Below are 21961 nucleotides of genomic sequence, written 5' to 3' on the forward strand. Positions count from 1 at the left end.
CAACCATTTGAATGATAACACACTAATATCTCAAATATTCCCGACCAATCCCGCAAAGTGCCAGCCTACTAGGGTGTTTTCCAATTGCCAAGTCACCATTGCCACCACGGTCATAGAATGAGACCACCTACACTTGAGAGAAACCCTTTGAAGCAACCAAAAGATCTGTTTTGTTATATGTACACTCATTTTGTTGCAAATTATACACATTTTCTCTTAAAAATAATAGAGTTAGATGACAAGTCAGCATTTATTATAGTTTTGAAAAAGAAAAAAAACAAGAAAAAAAACAAAAAAAAAAAAAGAAAGAAAGAAAGAAAGAATGAAGAAAGGAGGGTGCATAACAACATGATTGATTTTTAAGTATCATTTTCAATTTTTTTGCTAATTCACAAAAAGATTTAGTGATTTAGTAAGAATAAATATACTTTTTATTATATTAAAATTAACCACGTTAGGTAAAAGAGACATTTGTAGTATAAGAAATTTCAAAGACATAAATCTAATAGTTTGCAAATATAGAAAATGTATATTTAATTAACTCTATAAATTTACTGGTCAAAGAAAAGAGAGTGGAGGCAGAATTGAAGATGTTTATAATTGCATTGAAATTGGATACTCATTTTTTAAGTATTGTTTACAACCTGCGGTTACAATTGGATGCCGAAGAAAACGAAAATAATGATAATAAATTTAAATAAATATATAAATGGAGTTGTTGTCTCATGATTTTTTCCATTGCATGGTCTTCTATTAGACTCCTAAATGTAGTTCAAAATGATTAAAAAATAAATTATTTTCATATAAAAGTCTAAAATTTCTTTTATTAGAATCAATCTAAATTAATCTGGAGATCATTGTGGACGTTTATAATGATTAAACAATAGATGCTTTACCAACTGGGGTTGGTCTAAGTGGTAAGCAGTTTGGTTGACTTAAGTACGGGTCGAACAACGGTTTATAGAGACCGGGGTTGACAAAAAAAAAAAACAATAAATGCTTTTCATATAAAAGTCTAAAATTTCTTTTGTTGGAATCAATCTTAAACTAAACAGGAGCTCCTAGACTCCACAATATCTAGTATTTATTTATTAGAGGCTCCATCTTTGTTAGTTGGCTTTATAAAAACAATATCTATTGTATTTTGGATAAATTTCTCAAAAATTTGATCAATATCATGAATCATATTTTTTTATGAAAATAAAAAATAAAAAAGATTTTGCCCACGAAACAACACATGATGCATTGGTTGAAGGATCTGATTCAACATGAAATGTTGAACCAAAATGGTTTTAGTTTTCCATGGTAGAGGGTTGAACCTTTTATATTGTGTTCTCAACTACATATTTAAGGTAGTATTTTATAAGATGGAGTTTTGTCTAACTATCTTTGACTCCAACAAGTTTCGAATCATTAACCTCATATTATGAGTTATTGGTCTTTTTTCAAATGAGCCAACCCCTTAAGGTTAAAAATCATGAATTTAAATGATTCTACTTCTCCCAAGGATCACAGAGGTTCACGTAAGCTTAAAACTCCTAACCACGAGAAGGAAACATTGGAGCAAGGATCAATTACCTCAATGGGGAGAGAGGTTAGTACTTTTTTCATATTTTTCTATTTCATTTTTCTATTTCATATTTAAGAATGAAATCTATCTCTTAACATATATGATCCACTATTGCTAAAAAATGTTCAAAACTTAAGAGCCGTGAAATATTATTTTAAAATAATTATATATTTATTTATTTTCTCCCTTATATATATATGAATTTTGTCATAGGAATTTAGTATTACATCAGAAAGTGAAGAGCTGATTATTTGTTTTATATATAGAAAACATCTATGTTATTATTTTTTTTTTTGATACATTACATCAATGTTATTTATTTTTGAAATTAAAGACTGCACACACACAAAATGGTATGAACTCCAGTGCGATGTGAGCCCAGCTTGAACTCTAGCCAGACCAAGTTATGGAATATATAGTTTATATATATTAATTATAATATTTCTTTATATGACTTGAGACATTGGTCGTGGATCATGGGCATTGATTTAGAAGTCCATTGCTAGGTAAAAGTATGCAGGTGTTGTCAAAGAAATAACCTTCTTTTAGGATTCTATATAAACTCAGAAACAAGTTCCTTTATAAATAAGAATTTTCCCTTCTCACTCCTTGTTGTCTTTCTTTTAGTAATGAATACAGTCTGAAGGCACTTGAAATAACTATTTTGAGTTGCAACCTTAATGGTTAGGGGATTAAGGGATAAAAATGCATTGTGAATGTGCATTTTACAATTTCAGATATTTGAACACCTTAAATAAAAGGCCAAAGGTACGATTGATATGTTGAGCTCCCATTCGTGATTACAAATTTACAACAGATGAGTGTTCATAAAAACCCTTGAACTTTCAAGGCACCTTAATTTAAAAAGAGAAAAAAATTCCATAATATTATTTACTTTATTTATTTATTTGGAAATCCACAATATCATTTACTTGAGACGCATCAAAGTTGGTTGCAAAATGAAAAAGGTTACAACCAAGTAGTTGGTGGGAAGATAGGTAAGGAAGAGAATAGAAAGATGAAGTAGCATTGTTTGGCGAGTGAGAAGTCAATGTCAGCAACCAGAATTGTTAAAAAAATATCAGAGAAACAGCACCCACCTCCAAAATAATATACAAAGTTTACAAACCACATACACTGACAGAGAGGAAAGTGAGTGAGAGAGAGAGAGAGAGAGCAAGCCGATTAAAGCTTGCTTTGCTTGTACTCCCCTTCTTCACCTTCTTCAGCCCCTTCTTTTTCCTTTTGTTGGTTGATTGATCTGCAAAATTAGAAGAAGAGAAAACATAGGGAGAGAGAGATATCACCCTCTACTTCCCCCATTTGCTTCTTCGTAGATCCACAGAGAGCAAGAGAGAGATGAGCATGTATGGGCGTGATCCATGGGGAGGACCCCTGGAGATAAATGCAGCAGATTCAGCGACCGACGATGACCGGAGCCGGAACTTGCAGGATTTCGATCGTGCAGCTCTAAATTCGCGAGCTCTGGATGAGACCCAACAGAGCTGGTTGTTGGGTCCAAGCGAGCAGAAGAAGAAAAAGAAATATGTAGATCTAGGTTGCATTATCGTTAGCCGAAAGATCTTTGTTTGGACTTTGGGTACCATTCTTGCTGCTGGAGTTCTTGCTGGATTTATCGTACTTATCATCAAGACTGTTCCTCACCGTCACAAACCACACCCACCTCCTGATAATTACACTCGAGCCTTACACAAGGCTCTCATGTTCTTCAATGCCCAGCGATGTAAGTAACATTCATTTCCTATCATAAGTGATCCCATTCTGGGAAGAACCCAGATCTGGTTCTCTCATTTTAGTTTGTCTTGTATCTGCAATTTCCCATTTTCCCCTGCATTTATTTTCTAATGTTATTTATTTATTTATTTTATTTTCATACGCCTATCGCAAAGATGTGCACAAGTAGATTTCTTGTTTCCTGGATTTTCGTTGGATCTACAATTTCTCATCTTTCCTTTTTTAATTTGAGATCTTTACTTGCTCACTATATTCTATCTTTAGTCAAAGAACCTGATGTATAGGTTGGTTTCATTGATTTTCTGTTAAAATTTGTAGCTGGGCGACTTCCAAAGCATAATAACGTTTCATGGAGGGGAAATTCCTGTATGAAAGATGGGCTTTCTGACCCTGCGATTAATAGGAATTTAGTTGGTGGATTTTATGATGCTGGAGATGCCATTAAGTTCAACTTCCCTCAGTCTTTCAGCTTGACCATGTTGAGTTGGAGTGTGATTGAATACAGTGCAAAATATGAAGCTGCTGGGGAGCTCAACCACGTTAAAGAGATTATCAAGTGGGGAACTGATTACCTTCTAAAGACATTCAATTCTTCTGCCGACACCATTGACAAGGTTGCTGCACAGGTAAATTATATACTCCGTGATCCTTTTTTTGCTGAGACACTAAAGTGTGTCCTTTCTTGTGCTGCTGATTTTGGATCACTTCACATTTCTTGGTGTGTGTGTATCCAGATACCGATGTAGTTTCTTGTAGAATTAAGGTTTTTTGCACGGTTATGCTTTTCACCTTGTTCATCTTGAGATTGAACTGATCAGTCTCATAGTACTGACTGTAAGGGTATGATTGTCTTCTCACATATTGTATACGGGTAGTTCGTGTATATATAGCATTGTACTTCTGTATTCTAGTTATTGAATATACTTCACAGATTGTGTTTCTTCACATGGTATCAGGCTTTCTAGGGTTGATCCTCCTGTGTGATTTCTGCAATATCTTGCGCTTGGCTTTGCGATTTCTCTGCAATTACTTGCTCCTTCTCTTCAATTCTGAGTCTAATGGCTTCTTTTCCTCAGGTTGGTGTTGGTGATACTTCTGGAGGGAACACTAGTCCTAATGATCACTATTGCTGGATGCGACCTGAGGATATTGATTACCGTCGACCTGTATATGAATGCCATAGTTGTTCTGATCTCGCTGCTGAGATGGCTGCTGCTTTAGCTGCTGCATCAATTGTATTCAAAGACAGCAAGGCTTACTCCCAAAAACTTGTCCATGGTGCCAAAACACTGTTTAAGTTTTCAAGGGACCAGCGTGGTAGATACAGCGCTGGAGGGTCAGACCCCTCACATTTTTACAATTCCACTAATTACTATGATGAATATGTGTGGGGTGGAGCATGGTTGTACTATGCTACTGGAAATTCTTCCTACCTTCAATTGGCTACCACAACAGGCATAGCCAAACATGCTGGTGCTTTCTGGGGCGGCCCAGATTATGGTGTTTTTAGCTGGGACAACAAGCTTGCTGGTGCTCAGGTAAGTAAATTGAGACACTGAGTCTCATGTTATTTTGTAAGACTGTCATTATCTGTGTGTTACTCTGGTTTAGCTGAGCGGCTAGGTTGACAAGCTTTAAATGACCATACAATTAGACTGAGGAATTCACACTTTACAGTGCCATGTTATAGTTCTTGCACAACTTTCTTGAATTCTTGTGGGGTTCGCAGAATGCATTTAGAACTCTCTTCAGTTCAAGGTAAACTTGGCTAGGCTATTGACTTGAGTGTTATAATGATTCTATGGCATTGTAGTTTCTTACAGATAAAGCATTTGAATTCTTATATTTGTGAGCTTTGAACATCCCCACCATTCTATTTCCGCTAGTTCTGCTTGCTTTCATTTTTTGTGTATTGCTCTTACTCCCTTATACCAATCAAACATATGCACTTCTATTTGGCTCCACTGAAGGAGCACCACAAACAATAGTATTACCGAATGATTTAGAATCTGGACTCAGTTATTTGTAGGCATGTGAGTCAATGTTAATGTTCATAATGTTATGGGAAGGGTAACCAGTGTATATTGTTTTGATTTGTGTGTTTCATATATGAAAATGTTAACTTGCACAAGCCAAGTCTATTAGAATGCATTAAATGATATATCTGGAAGCTCCTAGCCATAGTTCTACCTAATAAGCATTTGAATTGGGAATTAACATTTATGAGTTGATCAGATTTTCAAAGGGAAGGAAAATATTAACTTTGATTTGATTGTAGTGTTGAACCATTTAACTCATGCAAGGACAACATTCCTGTCAATGGATGTGATGGATTAGTTCAGCATTTCAAATATGCTTAGTTTTCTTTATAACAAATATTGGAAAGTAAATGTTTAAATATGTGAAGTTACATTTGTCCAGGTGTTGCATTGACATCCAGGTTCCCTCCAATGGCTTGGGTCACCTGGATGCCATGGCAGCTATGGTGCCTCATGCTTTTAAATGTTTGTTTCTGTTTTGCGTGGAAAGATTTCTTTGATCACTTCCTGAATTAACTTCTTGATATTCCTTTGGATTTTCACATCCATGCTAGGAACTTGCATGAGATGAGATTAGATGAGATGATGTCAAATAATAGCATTCTGCATCTCCTACATGATTGATATTCTTTTCAAAACTGTGTCAGGTGCTTCTGAGTAGGTTGAGGCTGTTCTTGAGTCCTGGGTATCCATATGAAGAAATGCTAAGGGCTTACCATAACCAGACTAGCATAATCATGTGCTCATATTTACCTGTTTTCACCAGCTTCAATCGTACAAAAGGTTTGCACACCATTTCATTGACCATGGTGTTGGTACCTTCTCCAAAGCAATCTTTTCTGATAGGTTTCTAAAGCAACTTGGTTATCTGCGGTTAACTGTTATTTCTCTACTTTTTCCTTGTGCATCTTACAGGAGGTTTGATACAGTTAAACCATGGAAGGCCTCAGCCTCTGCAGTATGTGGTAAATGCAGCTTTCTTAGCTACCGTGTACAGTGATTATCTTGACGCTGCGGATACACCAGGGTGGTATTGTGGACCTAATTTCTTCTCAACTGATGTTTTACGTGAGTTTGCTAAGACCCAGGTATGTATCCTTTCATTTTTGTATACGAGGACATGACTACTGTGTAGAAGATAGTTGCGATTGTTGAAGCTGAAAAATCTGGTATCTGGCAGATCGATTACATCCTTGGGAAGAATCCTCGAAAAATGAGTTATCTTGTTGGCTATGGTAGTCACTATCCTAAACATGTACACCACAGAGGTGCATCAATCCCAAAGAATAGGGTAAAGTATAACTGCAAGGGAGGATGGAAGTGGAGAGACAGTAAGAAGCCAAATCCAAATACAGTTGTTGGAGCCATGGTTGCTGGCCCTGACAAGCATGATGGGTTCCGGGATGTCCGCACTAACTATAACTATACAGAGCCAACTCTTGCCGGGAATGCTGGTTTAGTTGCTGCTCTGGTGGCTTTGTCAGGTGAGAAGCCTGGGATTGACAAGAACACAATATTTTCAGCAGTGCCTCCAATGTTTCCAACTCCTCCCCCACCTCCAGCACCATGGAAGCCATGAGAGGTTGTCAGTGTTCAGTTCTAACCTGTCCCTTCAAATTCCTGTGTAAGCTAAGTGTTGGCGATGCACTCGGGACTATTGATTGCACCCAAGGAAAGAAATATCCTACAGTATATGCAAAATTCTAAACCATGGGAGTGAATGTAACTGTCATTTTTGGGCCTGTCATGTCTGTTTTATTTGGATTTAAGTACACAGTTTGTATGTATCATGTATTCTTTTGAAACACTGGGGTTCCATAATTTTTAAGCCTTTTGTAAGAAAATTTCATTTTGTGATAAAAGACTTTTCTCTTGTAGTTGAACCAGAAGGATTTAGTACTACATATAAAGCCACAGAGAAAGGCATCGTTGTAATAAGTACTGTAGTTTCTTGTACCTAGATTTCGGGTTCTTTTTATTTTTTACTTTTTTGCTTCTCTATTTTGTTCAAGATTTACTTGTTCCTAAATGGACAGTATTCTGAGTTGAAATACCAACACAGTTTCACAGATGTGGGGATCATTTCTCAGTTAATATTTGAAATGTTGTTCGTATGACAGCTATGTTTCTTCGTTTAGATTCTAATACCTTCCATTTATAAAGATGGGTTAGACGTGATACGGAGGAAATATGATTGAATCGGGTTCATACTCGGTTTGACCCTCGACCCCGGTCGAGACGAAGGGAACCGACTCGCTTCCGAGCAAACCGAATCTAGAAGATAGCTTGCTGAGGAAGAAAATTAAATCAGCTACAAGCACGCCCTAATCCGACTTATGGATTAGGTTAATTACCCTAATGACGGCAGACACAAATTGGCAGCTGTCACTTATCATCATTGAAGGGAAAATCATCAAATAACCTGGAGGTTATCTCAGGAGTCCTCTACTAGTTCAAATTAGTAGAAGTCTATCGCTCAACGGATCTAACTGTTAAGATCCAACGACTACCCGAAGAAGGCTCAAGTGCATCCAACGAAGGAGATTCGAAGGTACACTCTATATAAATCTTACTTGCCTACAAGGTGAGGAGAACTCAGATCCATATACACACTGGTAGCCGTAAACTATCAGAGGCTTACGATCTAGATTACTTTTCTCAGTTCTTCATTCCTTAGCTCTGTGCTTCTAGCAGAGCCGTTTGTGATTAGGTTCATCAACTGACTTAGCCTTCGGAGGTGGACTCCCGACCCCCGCGGTCGGGCCACGTCTGACGCTTTTGTTTTGTAGGTCATCACAAGGAGATCTAAGGGCTGAGCAGATTTTGGACGCATCATTTGGTGCCGTCTGTGGGAAATTGACTTGTAAAGCCATGGTGACTAGATCGGCAGCAGCCGCTGCACAGCGCGATACCGGTGTTCAAATTCCTGGGGAGAATAACCCAGATATTCCCCAAGGAAGTCTTCCACCTCTTGAAGTAGATGGTGGTCAGGGAGGACATAATCCTCCAGAGACATTCTAAGATCAATTGAATCAGGTAAAGATTCAACTCTTGGAGGTGAGTCAAGCACTCCGCATGCTCACCAGACGGGTGGTATTACCACAAGAGCCTGATCATCGTGATTCAGGGAGGCGTGCATTGCCACGTGATCAAAGATTGGCTGATGATCGGAATATCGGTCAAAACTTTCGTGAAGGTGACCGAGGGCCTAGGAGGATGGACGATCAACCTAAGCGGGACGATCGGTTCGACAGAGCACAGGAAAGTACAACCGATTCAAATACAAGGCTGAGGACTCACTCGCCGACTATTAGACAAACCGTTCGTGATGATCGAGCAGTTCGCGATGAGCAGAATGTTCATGATGGACGGGCTGTTCGTGATGATCGAATAGCTCGTGATGATCGTGTTGTTCGAGGTCGTGATCATATTGCTGAAGATCACCCGACTCAGATTGGTCAGGAATTGGCCAACATCAATAAAAAACTAGGGCAGTTGGCTAGGGGAAGGATAACCGAGGATATTTACTCAGTTATTCGGAAGACCCCCTTTGCCGAGCCAATTATGGGATATCAGTTTCCCCACAACTTCCGTTTGCCTACCTTTTCTACATTCGATGGCTCCAGAGATCCTACGGCCCACATCGGCTATTATCAACAGACCATGGTAGTTGCAGGTAATTCTGATGAAATTCTCTGCAAGGTTTTTGATTCATCCTTAACCGGAGCGGCACAAAAGTGGTTTCGAACCTCCCATCTAGAAGGATCGTAAACTTTGATGAGTTGGAGCGCAAATTCATAGGGCGATTCCAGAGTGGAATCTAGGTCAAGAAAACGGAAGAAACCTTGTTTACCATCAGACAAGGAAAGAACGAATCGATCAGAGAGTATTTGAAAATATTCAACAGAGTAACGATGGAGATAGAGAATTTGGATGAGCAAGTAGCAAAAACTGCTCTATTCACTGGACTCACTAATCGAAAACTCCTGGAGTTATTACTACAGGATATGCCTGCAACTTATGCTGAGTTGGTACAGAGATGCCAGAAGCAGGCTGAAATCATGGAGATGTTAGATGCACGCTAGGGAGACAACAAAGCCTCCACTAAGGAACAGAAGGTTCCTGAGCAAAAGCAGAAGCCAAAGAAGAATGTTCGCGATCGGGTTGGAAAACCTCAGGCTTGGCGGCAAAGATCTCCCGGTAAAAGTGAGTATACTCCATTGAATACTCCTTGGGCTGATATTCTAAATATCATCAAAAGGCGAAATATTTTGAAGTGGCCACCTAAAATTCCTTTGAAGCCTGGAGAGCAGCAGGATTGAGAAAAATATTGCCGATTCCACAAGGACTATGGTCATTATACAAATGACTGTAGTCATCTAAAAGCAGATATTGAGAGATTAATATCTCAGGGACACTTGTCCAACTTTGTTAGAAGAAGAAGAAGGGAGGAGCCACGTGAGCCACGCGAGGCTGCTCCTAAGAGAGATCGTTTGGTTAGTTTAGAACGATCAAAGGAGGCTCCGAAGTCTAAAAAAGGCAAGGAGGTGATTGATGCTACTCAATCACCGATCCTTACAATTTTCGGAGGTCCAGAACCCGAATCACTCCGGAGTTTAAAGACAAAATCTAAATTTTTCGGAACCGGAGAGACATAGAAGCGGAAGAAGCCAAATGGTGAAGATTCTATCACCTTTGGCGAGGAGGATGAAAGAGGCGTTTGTCTACCTCATGATGATGCCATAGTCATCAAGGTAGAGAGATTGCGCGCCGAGAAGTGCATAGAGTTTTGGTTGATACAGGGTCTGCAGCTGACCTAATTTCTTATGAAGTGTATCAAAAGCTGAAGGTGGATGATGACTTGATGGAGCCATCATCCACCCATTTATATGGTTTTGCAAGATCATCTGCAGTGGCGGAAGGATCTGTCCAGTTGGACTTATCTATTGGAATTTTTCCCTAGGAGACGATCTTCCGAATCAATTTTTTGGTGGTTCGGGAACTGCCAGCTTATAATGTTATCCTCGGACGACCATCTTTATCCAAGATAGGTGCTATTGTTTCGACGAAACACCTGAAGATAAAATTCCCGACTGACATGAGAATTGGTCAAGTTTCCTCTAACCAAAGGATCTCTCGGCAATGTTACGTTGCCTATTTAAAAGACAAGGAAGGCCCAAGGAGGGTGACTGCCCTACCTATAGAAATTTGAGATGATTGGGAAGAAGCATAAATGCAAAGGCCTGAGCCAGTGGAAAAGCTGGAACAAATCCAACTGTGTACCGAGGATGAGAAAAAGATTACTTATATCGGGTCTGAGCAGTTGGAGGAATTCAAGGATAAGTTGAAGTTTTTTTTTTAACAGAATAGTGACGTATTCGCATGGTCTGCCGAAGACATGCCAGGAATTGATCGGGTTGTAGCAGAGCACAAACTCTGGATAGATCCGAAGGTGAAACCAGTTATCCAGAAAAGGAGAAATTTCTCCATTGAAAAATACAAAGCCGTTCGGGGCGAAGTTGAAAAACTGAAGAATTCTGGTTTCATAGAACCAATTGAATGACCAATTTGGTTAGCCAACGTGGTAATGGTCAAGAAGGCAAATGGGAAGTGGAGGATGTGTACAGACTACACAGACCTTAACAAGGCTTGCCCTAAAGATTGCTATCCGTTACCTCCGATTGATCTCTTGATAGATGCGACTGCAGGATATGAAACTCTAAGTTCACGGCTTTCATGACTGATCGTGAAAGATACTATTACAAAGTCATGCCATTTGGCCTGAAAAATGCAGGAGCTACATATCAGAGGGCCGTCAACAAGATTTTCAAGGATTTATCGGGAAGAATGTTGAAGCTTATGTTGATGACATGAGCAAATCATATTGCAGATTTAACTGAGGTATTTTCAGTACTGCGAAAGTATCAAATGAAGCTGAATTCAGAAAAGTGTGCCTTTGGAGTTTCTTCAGGCAAATTTTTGGGCTTCATGGTGTCAGAGAGGGGTATTGAGGCTAATCCTGCCAAAATACAAGCTCTGATTGATATGGAGGCTCCCAAAACTGTTCGTGATGTGCAGTGTTTAATAGGGAGAATTGCCGCTTTGAATCGTTTCATCTCCAAATCGGGAGAGAAGTGTTTACCATTCTTCAAAGCACTCAAAGATTTGAGGGGCAGCAAGGAAGCAAAATGGACTGAAGAATGCCAGAAAGCTTTCGAGGAGTTAAAGGAGGCACTGGGACAACCACCGCTTTTGTCCCGACCAGAGAAGGGGGAAATCTTACAGCTATATCTAGCGGTGTCCCTTTCGGTGGTCAGTGCAATACTTATTCAGGAGAAAGATAAGAAACAATGGCCAATTTACTATGTGAGTCACGTGTTACTTGATGCGGAGACGCGATATTCGCAGATTGAGAAGCAGGCTTTGGCTCTCATGATAGCCGCCAGGAAGCTACGGCCATACTTTCAGGCTCATCCAATAGAGGTATTTACGACTTTCCCTCTTAGTAAAGTTCTTAATAAACCTGATTTGTCTGGAAGGATGGTGGCCTGGTCGGTCGAACTCAGTGAGTTCCAAGTGAGCTTTAAGCCCAGAACGGCAATCAAAGCTCAGGCATTAGCCGATTTTGTAGTAGAAACTACTGCACCAATGGAGACCACTATTGAAGATCCCATTATACCAACCACTTGGGAGGTATATGTGGATGGCTCGAGTAATAAGGATGGAGCAGGAGCTGGAATTCTATTGAAAAGTCCAGCAGGATTTGTTATTCGATATGCTTTGAGATTTGCATTCGAAGCTAGTAATAACGAAGCGGAATATGAGGCCTTGATGGCTGGACTTTGGTTGTCAAAAGCATTGTCCATGGCAGATGTTACTATTTACAGTGACTCTCAACTTATAGTCAACCAAGTCCAGGGGGAGTATGGTATTAAAGAACCTCGCTTGCAGAAATATCAAGAGATTGTGCGAGGCATTTCAAAAGCAATTTCGAATTTGAAGATATCTCAGATTCCAAGGAATGAAAATACAGTGGCAGATGAGCTATCCCGATTAGCCAATGCCAAAGAAAAAAAATCTAGACCCTTCGGTCTACATTGAAGAGATAACATTTCCAAGTTATCATGAGAAAGAAATTTCTTATATTGAAGCAAAGCGTTGCTGGATGGATCCGATAGTCGAATATCTGAGAGATGACAAATTACCCGAAGATCTGAAAGAGGCAAGATTGATCAAGATACGATCAGCAAGATTTGTCATTCAGAATGGAAGACTATATAAAAGATCTTATTCTGGACCCCTTATGAGATGTATAAGTCCCGAAGGAGCAAAATCAGCTTTGGTTGAAGTTCATGAAGGAATTTGTGGGGCTCACATGGGTGGACGAGCCCTGGCACACAAAATTCTAAGACTTGGTTTATATTGGCCTAAGATCCAAGAGGCAGCTATGGAATATGTTTGTCGATGTAGCAATTGTCAAATTCATGCTACGGTATCAAAGCGCCCAGCGGAAACCATGACTTCAATTCTAGATCCCATCCCCTTTGCGATGTGGGGAATTGATATTATGGGCAAGTTCACAAAGGCATCAGGCGGACGGGAATATCTGATAGTAGCAATTGATTACTTCACAAAATGGGTTGAAGCCAGTGCCCTGGCAACAATCACTGAGAAAAAGGTGGAGAAATTCGTGCTTGATTCAATCATATATCGCTTTGGGATTCCAAAGATTATCGTTCACGACCATGGTACTCGGTCGATTGTCCACAATTTGAGCAATTTTGTGGAACTTATATGATCGAGCATCGTATGTCCTCGGTGGCATACCCCCGCAGCAATGGACGGGTAGAAGTTACTAACCGAACGCTGCTGGAAGGAATAAAGAGAAGACTAGAAGCTGACAAGGCTTTATGGGTCGAAGAACTTCATAATGTACTGTGGGCTTATAGAACTACGGTTCGAACACCCACAGGAGAAACTCCATTTAGGTTAGCATATGGGTCCGAAGCATTGGCACCTGTGGAGATAATGGCGGGGACATTACGGGATCGAGAGTTCGAGGAAAAAGCGAATGAGCAAGGACTGCTTGGCAGTCTTGATTTGTTGGACGAAGTTCGGGCAAAGGCAATAGCACGAACTCAACATTATTAAAGAAGGATAGCGTCGCATTATAATACCCGAGTAAAGAATCGTTGGTACTTAGTCGGAGATTTGGTGTTGAGAAACACCTTAGCTTCAGACCCACGCCACCAAAGAAAATTGGACCCTTCCTGGGAAGGACCTTATATGGTTGTAAAACCAGTCGGTTCAGGAGCTTACAAGCTGAAGAACATCAACCCCCAGAAAGAGTTGGATCGTTCGTGGAATGCCAGGCATCTTAAATTTTTTTTATCCTTGATGATGATTTCAATTTTGTTCGTGATGTAATCATTTTCAACTCAATCAATGCAATTATTGGCTTTCAACAAATTATCTTTTGATTGGGGGGCATCATACACCACATTCAAGAACAAGATTCGACTATAAGGCATCGGTTTAAAACCCGAGTGAGTTCCTTCAAGACTTATTGTATTTCTCAGGAAATCCTTAAGTAAAGGCATCGGTTTAAAACCCGAGTGAGTTCCTTCAAGACTTATTGTATTTCTCAGGAAATCCTTAAGTAAAGGCATCGGTTTAAAACCAGAGTGAGTTCCTTCAAGACTTATTGTATTTCTCAGGAAATCCTTAAGTAAAGGCATCGGTTTAAAACCCGAGTGAGTTCCTTCATGACTTATTGTATTTCTCAGGAAATCCTTAAGTAAAGGCATCGGTTTAAAACTCGAGTGAGTTCCTTCAAAGACTTATTGCATTTCTCTGAAAATCTTTAAGTAAAGGCATTGTTCTAAACAACTAAGACCTAGTGCAACAGCGATATAAGTGACTAGCAAAGTTCAGGATGAAGTTAATTTCTTATTTCTTCAAAAGACCGAAAGAGGCCAATCTTTACATCAAACATGAGATTACAAGAGTTGGATACAATCTTCGGTCAGAAAAGAAAGTCATCATCGATGATAATTAAGAAGTCATACAAGATCAGCACAACTTTGTTAGAACAAACACATGAGTCAAGCATCGGTATGGATTCAAGAAAAAGAAGAGGAGAAATGAGGATTACAAAAAGCATTTCAGTATGTATAAAATCCTCTGCAGTTTCATACTCTTTGTCCAGCTTGTCCAGAAGAAGTATGGTCCTCGACCAAACTTGCGTTTAAGGTGAGCTCTTCATAATTGAATCCTTCCAGAGGAGAATAAACAGGAGAATCTTCCAGGAAATGCATAATATCCGGATCAAAAGGCGGATGATCAGTCTTATTTTTGGTTCAGTCAGGAGAAGGAAGACCCAGGTTGGTAAACACTTCAGGGTGGCAAATAGCATTGTAGGGAGTCGTATCAAAATGAGGATCTTTCCTTAGTATCGATTCCCATACTTCGTTCTCACCATCCCGGTATGCCTGCAAGTTATAAGCATTCAGCATATCAACAAAGGGCTTACTGTGTAAATACTTGAAGACGCAGGTTCTACGAACGTCAGTTGGAAGGGATTCGGGCAAAGGAATGACATCTTTCCTTTGAGGTAACACTTCAGATCCTTTGGCTCCTGACTTTCCAACTCCTTGCTCCAGTTGGCGGATCTTCTCCCTGGCATCATCCAAGTTTGACCAGAGACGATCGATCACTGAATTCTTTTCTCCTGCAACCTCCCAAGCTAATTTCCTAAGGCGAGCAATCTCAGCGTCTTTAGCTTCAGAGATTTCCCGAAGCCTGGAAACTTCATTGCTTAGCTTACTGAGCCTAGAGGCTGCTTCCACTTGGTTGTGGAAGTTACCAGTAAGACTCTTGCAAACAACTTCGAGTTAAATAGAAGCAAGAAGAGTAACCTTCGAATCACAAGATAATGAAGAAAGTGTCACGCCCTCCCTGCCGGTACCCTATCTGGCATACCCGAGAGTGTGATCCACAGCCCGAAGATCAGGTATCGAGTGATCAACCTCCCACATAAACAATAACATAATCATAAACAATCATAATAAAAGTGCGGAAGATAAACCATAGATCCAATAAAGAAAGAATGAATCATAAATGAATCAGAATAATAGATATAATCAGAGTGTCAAACAGATAAGTAAAGTGAGGCAAATATCCCACTCTACAACCAGTGGAAAAGTAGCTCTAAAAGAATAAACTAGACAAAATCTAATCCCAATAGCAAGTACAATGGGTAACTAAATTGTTCTCCACTTTATAGACAACATCCTTATAAGTGTAAATCTCATAAATGGCACAAGGACGCTTCCACTCAATGGTCGGACTAAGCATCGTACGGAGCATAACCACTCGCGGGATCTTCGAGTAATTGTGGTAACCGCAATCACCTTCCCGGAGATATGCCTCTTCGCCTTGCGCTTCTTCATAGGGACCGTCATAGTACTCGGTACTGCAGGATAGTCTAACAAACATTGTACAATAAAGGAATGAGTTTCAAAGAAACTCGGTAAGGCGATTAAAATCCATAATAACATAAATGACAGGATTCCGAAACAATCATAAATGCAATATGATATGAGACAAGCAATGAATGAATGAATCTAACTCTATGTATGCTGGTCTCTATTGGCGGACATGCTTTAAGTCATAGCACCGTACTTCTTTAGGAAAGTCCACTCACATCCTCAACCATTTAAGATATCTTGGATTCTCTCACGGATCATTTCACCGGTCTTGAGCAGCCGATTGGTAATGGGTCCTTCATCCCTCGGACAAACCTTGACAGGGGGTTAAGTCAACACACTCTCTCACAACCATTTGGTATAAGTCTTGGCGCATGTCGGGGTAAAACCTAGCCAAATGCAAGTCTTCTACTTAGTTACACCAAGTCGATCCGAGATACTTCCATTCCTCGTCCCCGACGATCCTTTCCGGTATCCTTCACACTAGAGTCCTCATAGTCCCCGACTACGGACTCATCAACCCTATTGGTTATCCACATATGGTAAACGGGAAGCTCTCACGTCCTCTCACGGGTTGGTTACCGGTCTTAAGCGCCCGTGAGCCCAAGTCTAACCATATGCAACCCTACCAATAAATGGCCCCCACAATGTGATTCCTGTCCTCTCACGGGTTGGTTACCGGTCTTGAGCGCCCATGAATCCCCATTGCTACCACGGGTCGTTCGGTCTCAATACCCCTCCGATTAGGGTCTGACATAACAGGACATCCTAGCCAAACACTACTAGACAATCCTAGATATGTCATCCAATAGTTTAGGAAGGTGTCCAGAGGGCATCTCCGGAAACATCCCATAATATTCCCGTAGTAGTCCAAGGATAGAAATGTCAAAAGGACACCTCTCCTTTCCAAACCATACTTAAGCATACACATACATCAATTCATATCATCACATATATGGTAACTTCATATATGGAAAGAAATCAATAATTACAATCACTTGTATAACATTGGTAAGTAAATCATACATGAATCAATTTAATATGAATAAGTAATGCTACTGTAATCAAAGTTATGCAACAGTAGTATATCATTGTAAGAATCTAATTTAGGAATCATATCAATAATATTTAAATATAGAAACTAGATTCATGCTATCTATGTAATTAAGGAAATAACCATCCTTACCTTTTATAACTCGCAAAGGAATCCTAAGAAATCAAGTAAGGTCTTGGCAAACTTGAGAAGAAGGTCCTAAACAAGTATATACAACATATTAGGAAAGATCCCTAACAGAAAAGATACCAAAACATCCAACACAGACCAATTCGGAGTTGCTTTGTACTCATTGGTCGAGTGGATTGGTCGATCGGTCCAATCGACCAATCAATCGACCAATGCAGACGATAAGCCTAAAAAAAACAGAGTTTTAAGATATGAAATCCGAATTTGGTGGTTCAAAAGGGTACTAATCAAGGGGTAAACTACATCAGTAGTATTCTAACATATAGGGGACCTCAAAACACCAATCAAATCAAGATATCAAGATCCAAATTAGGAAACAAAAAGTTACCATAATTAGATCAACCATGGATCTTGATGAATTCGAAATAGAAATCAAAGACAAGAACAATAGGAGGATGGATCATTGCTTCAGGTAAAGGTATCATGAAAACATACTTAGATCTTCAAGGAACAAGGCTTAGAAGCATAAATCTAAATAAGGAAATAAAACCTACCATATATGTAACTACCATGCTTCATGAAGAACACATAGTATGGTAGAAGAGAACAACTAGAAATTGATAGATTATGGATCATGGAAAGAAAACACAGTAATTAACTACTAACACGATCAATATCGAAGATCCAAAGAGATCAGAATTCAAATCAGAAGTTTAACAAGATTAGATCATGGTTTGATCATGATTCCTTCAAAAGCTTGCAATGATCATGGTTAAGATCATTGTTCTAGCCTCAAATCCTTAGGATGATCATGAGAACATGTTCAGAGATGTTTGCAACAGAGAATGCAGCATCTCTTCTACTGTCTCAAATCAAAAAGGAAAGAAAAACAAAGATGGAGGAGAAGAAGAGAGAGTAGACATACCTTTTGATGCAAAAGGAAGAGTTTCGACGAAGATCCGTCAAGAAAACACCAAGGATGCAAGGGAGATGACTTGCAGAGGTCTTTGGTTCGTTCTAGAGAGTTTGGAGGCAGCAAATACGAAGTGGACTCGAGATTGGACTTAAATAGAGCAAGAAAAACCTAATTGCCAAAGACAAGACTCATTGGTCGAGTGGATTGGTCGACCGGCCCAATCGACCAATCACCAACCAATGCCGACAAGAAGACCAAAACAGGGAATTGAAGGCCCAGATCAAATCCAATCCTAAAGGGGTTTTGCACACAAGTCAAGTGACTTACCTAATAGGTAGAAATGCCTTCAAACCAAGATAGAGAGCACTCCAAGTCCATCAACTAATCCGATCTTCATCAAGATTCAGTTTCCATAAATAGAACTTCATCATCAACTTTCATGGATTCAAAGCCAGACACCAAGTCCTCCACTGGGATGGCCCAAAGCTGACTTCTTACTTTACTTCGGGTCACTGGACCTACAAATAACAAGGTTTCCGGGTCAAGGTTAGGGCTGGGTTTTACATTCTCCCCCCCTTAAAGAAATTTCGTCGTCGAAATTGAAAGCGTACCTGTGCTTCCAAAGAGGTAAGGAAACTTCTCCTTCATGTCTTCTTCCTTCTCCCAAGAAGCTTCTTCAGGGGTATGGTTCTTCCACCGAATCTTCACCAAAGGGATGGTGCGATTCCTGCAGCTGCTTGTCCTTCCTATCCAAGATTTCGGCCGGTTCTTCATCGTAGGTCAAATCAGCACTAAGTCCTTCGGTGCTTGCTGCAAAATGTGTTCCGGATTCTCTATGTATTTTCGGAGCATCGAAATATGAAACACATTGTGAACACCAGCAAGAGGCGGAGGTAATGCTAATCGATACACAACAGGTCCAACCTTTTCCAAAATCTTGAAAGGTCCAATGTAGCGAGGGCTAAGCTTTCCCTTAACATTGAATCTCATCACACCCTTCATTGGTGAAACCTTCAGAAAGACTTTCTCTCCAACTTGAAATTCCAAATCGGTCCTTCTCTTATCAAGCATAAGATTTCTGTCTTGACAAGGCAGACTTAATCCTTTCTCTTATCATATCTACCATAGCACTCGTAGCTTCAATCATTTCAGGACCTAAGACTTTTCTTTCACCTGTCTCAGTCCAGTACAAAGGTGTCCTACAAGTACTGCCATACAAAGCCTTGAATGGAGCCATGCCTATTGTTGCTTGATAACTGTTGTTATAGGCAAACTCAACCAAAGCTAGGTGTTCATCCCAATTACCACCCATATCCACCACACAAGATCTGAGCATGTCTTCCAATGTCCGAATTGTCCGCTCGGATTGTCCATCATACTGTGGATGATGAGCTGTACTCAAGTTCAATTGGGTTCCCAAGGCCTTCTGCAAACTATTCCAAAACCTTGAGGTGAACCTAGGATCACGATCCGAAACAATACTCAAAGGCACACCATGCAGACGAACCACATTATCCACATAAAGCCTTGCTAGCTTATCCAGAGTATGAGTGATCTTCATAGGAATGAAATGGGCTGATTTGGTCAACCTATCAACAATCACCCACACAATGTCATTGCCTTTACTTGTCCGAGGCAAGCTAGTCACAAAGTCCATGGAGATATCCTCCCACTTCCAACTAGGAATAGGAAGAGGCTGAAGTAATCCAGATGGAGGTTGTCGGACGGCTTTCACACGTTGGCAAGTCTCACACTTGGCAACAAAATCATCAACATCCGCCTTTAGACCAATCCACCAAAAATGTTCCTTCAAGTCCTTGTACATCTTGGTGCTTCCCGGGTGTATAGTAAAGACTGACTGGTGTGCTTCCTTCAATATTTCTTTCTTAACTTCTTCATTTGCAGGCACGCACAGTCTTCCCCCTAAACAACAAAGCACCATCCATGGATATACCAAAGTCGGGGTCCGACTCGGGATTCGAAGAAATCTTCTCAACTTTGATCAAAAACTCTTGATCGAACTCTGTGAGCAACAATCTTATCTCTAAGACCAGATCTTGCCGTCATGGCGAAAAGAATAAAATCAGAATTCTCAGGGACGATTTCCAAATCAAAACTCTCAATAGAAGACCACAATGGTAAACTCAAAGCATTCAAATCCAAAGTCTTCTTTTAGTTCTTCCTACTAAGAGCATCAGCAACAACGTTTGCTTTCCCAGGGTGATACTGAATATCACAATCATAATCGAGACTAGTTCCAACCATCTCCTTTGTCTCATGTTCAACTCCTTTTGGGTAAAGAAGTATTTCAAACTCTTATGATCCGTGAAAATGGCAATCTTCTCACCGTAAAGGTAGTGTCTCCAAATCTTCAAAGCAAAGACAACGGCGGCAAGTTCTAGATCGTGAGTGGGGTAATTCCGCTCATAATCCTTCAATTGCCGAGAAGCATAGGCTACGACCTTGCCATGTTGCATCAGTACACAACCCAAACCAATCTTTGACGCATCGGTATAAACTGTCATACCACCGGAACTATCGGTATAGTCAAAACCGGGGCACTTGTCAATCTATCTTTCAACTCTTGGAAATTCTTCTCGCAGGCGTCAAACCAAACAAACTTTTCTTCTTTCCTGGTCAACTTAGTCATAGGAGCAGCCAACCGAGAAAAATTCTCAATAAACCTTCGGTAGTAACCCGCCAATCCAAGAAAACTTCTTATTTCCGTTACTGACTTCGGTCTTTCCCAATCAGCCACAGCTTGGACCTTTTCGGGATCGACACGAATACCTTCGGCTGAAACTACATGACCAAGGAATACCACTCTCTTAAGCCGGAAATCACACTTGCTAAACTTAGCGAACAACTTCTTTTCTCGCAACCTTTGCAACGTGAAACTTAGATGACTCGCATGCTCTTCTTCGCTCTTCGAATAGATCAAGATGTCATCAATGAAAACAATCACAAACTTATCAAGCACATCATGAAATACTCGGTTCATGAGGTCCATGAACACCGCAGGAGCATTGGTCAATCCGAAGGGCATGACTCTAAACTCGTAGTGACCATACCGCGTTCGGAAAGCTGTCTTGAAGATATCACTGGACTTCACTTTCAATTGGTGATATCCGGACCTTAAGTCAATCTTTGAGAACACAACTGCACCCTTCAACCGATCGAAGAGATCATCAATTCCGGGCAGCGGATATCTATTCTTGATAGTCAACTTATTCAACTCACGGTAGTCGATGCACAAGCGCATACTACCGTCTTTCTTCTTGACGAACAAGACCGGAGCTCCCCAAGGTGACACACTAGGCTGTACGAAACCTCTATCAATGAGCTCATTCAACTGATTTTGCAACTCTTTCAACTCGGTAGGAGCCATCCTATACGGAGCTTTAGATACCGGAGCGGCACCGGGGACCGGATCAATAGAAAATTCGACATCCCCTGTCCGGAGGCACTCTCGATAGATCATCGGGGAAGACATCAACAAAGTCGCAGACAACTCGACTTCATCGACTCTTTTCTCCATTATACCCTTGCCTTCGGATGAAGCATCATCCACTAGGGCATAGACTTGCATCGGTCACGAGACAGCACCTTCTTACAAACCCTTCTCTTTTCACCACCCGAAATTCAAAGACCGGACTTCCACAAATATGGAACTGAATCTTCTTTGAGGAACAAAGGAACACGGCTTTGTGGGCTGTCAACCAATCAATTCCCAAAATAACATCGAAGTCCTTCATGTCAAGAATCACAAAATTGGCTTCCAAGTTCTTCTCACCAATCAACACAGGACATTTAGATAACCCCTTATCTAGTTTCACAACAGACCAGTAGGTGTACTAATCAATAAACAACTAGACAACTTCTCGGGATTAGGTTAGTCTTCTTGATGAATGCGAGATGACATGAACGAATGAGATGCACCCGTATCAAATAAGACAAATGCAGAAATAGAAGCAACTAACAATGTACCTGTAATCACTTCATGGCTTGGAT

The 21961-nt window shown here is 40.3% G+C and overlaps 1 protein-coding gene across 1 annotated transcript; it reads left to right on the forward strand.

The window, feature by feature from the left end:
* The first annotated feature begins 2684 nt into the window (after positions 1 to 2684).
* LOC149022166 (endoglucanase 9-like) lies at positions 2685 to 7433 on the forward strand. Its single transcript, XM_089150335.1, has 6 exons — positions 2685 to 3314; positions 3644 to 3951; positions 4402 to 4863; positions 6012 to 6147; positions 6280 to 6452; positions 6545 to 7433. Exons 1-6 carry the CDS (start codon positions 2930 to 2932, stop codon positions 6941 to 6943), a joined length of 1863 nt encoding a protein of 620 aa, XP_089006461.1. The 5' UTR covers positions 2685 to 2929; the 3' UTR covers positions 6944 to 7433.
* Positions 7434 to 21961: the final 14528 nt, after the last annotated feature.

This window comes from Hakea prostrata, chromosome 3 (genome assembly GCF_041222555.1).
Source record: "Hakea prostrata isolate BN-2017 chromosome 3, UWA_Hpros_2, whole genome shotgun sequence".
NCBI classification, from domain to species: domain Eukaryota; kingdom Viridiplantae; phylum Streptophyta; class Magnoliopsida; order Proteales; family Proteaceae; genus Hakea; species Hakea prostrata.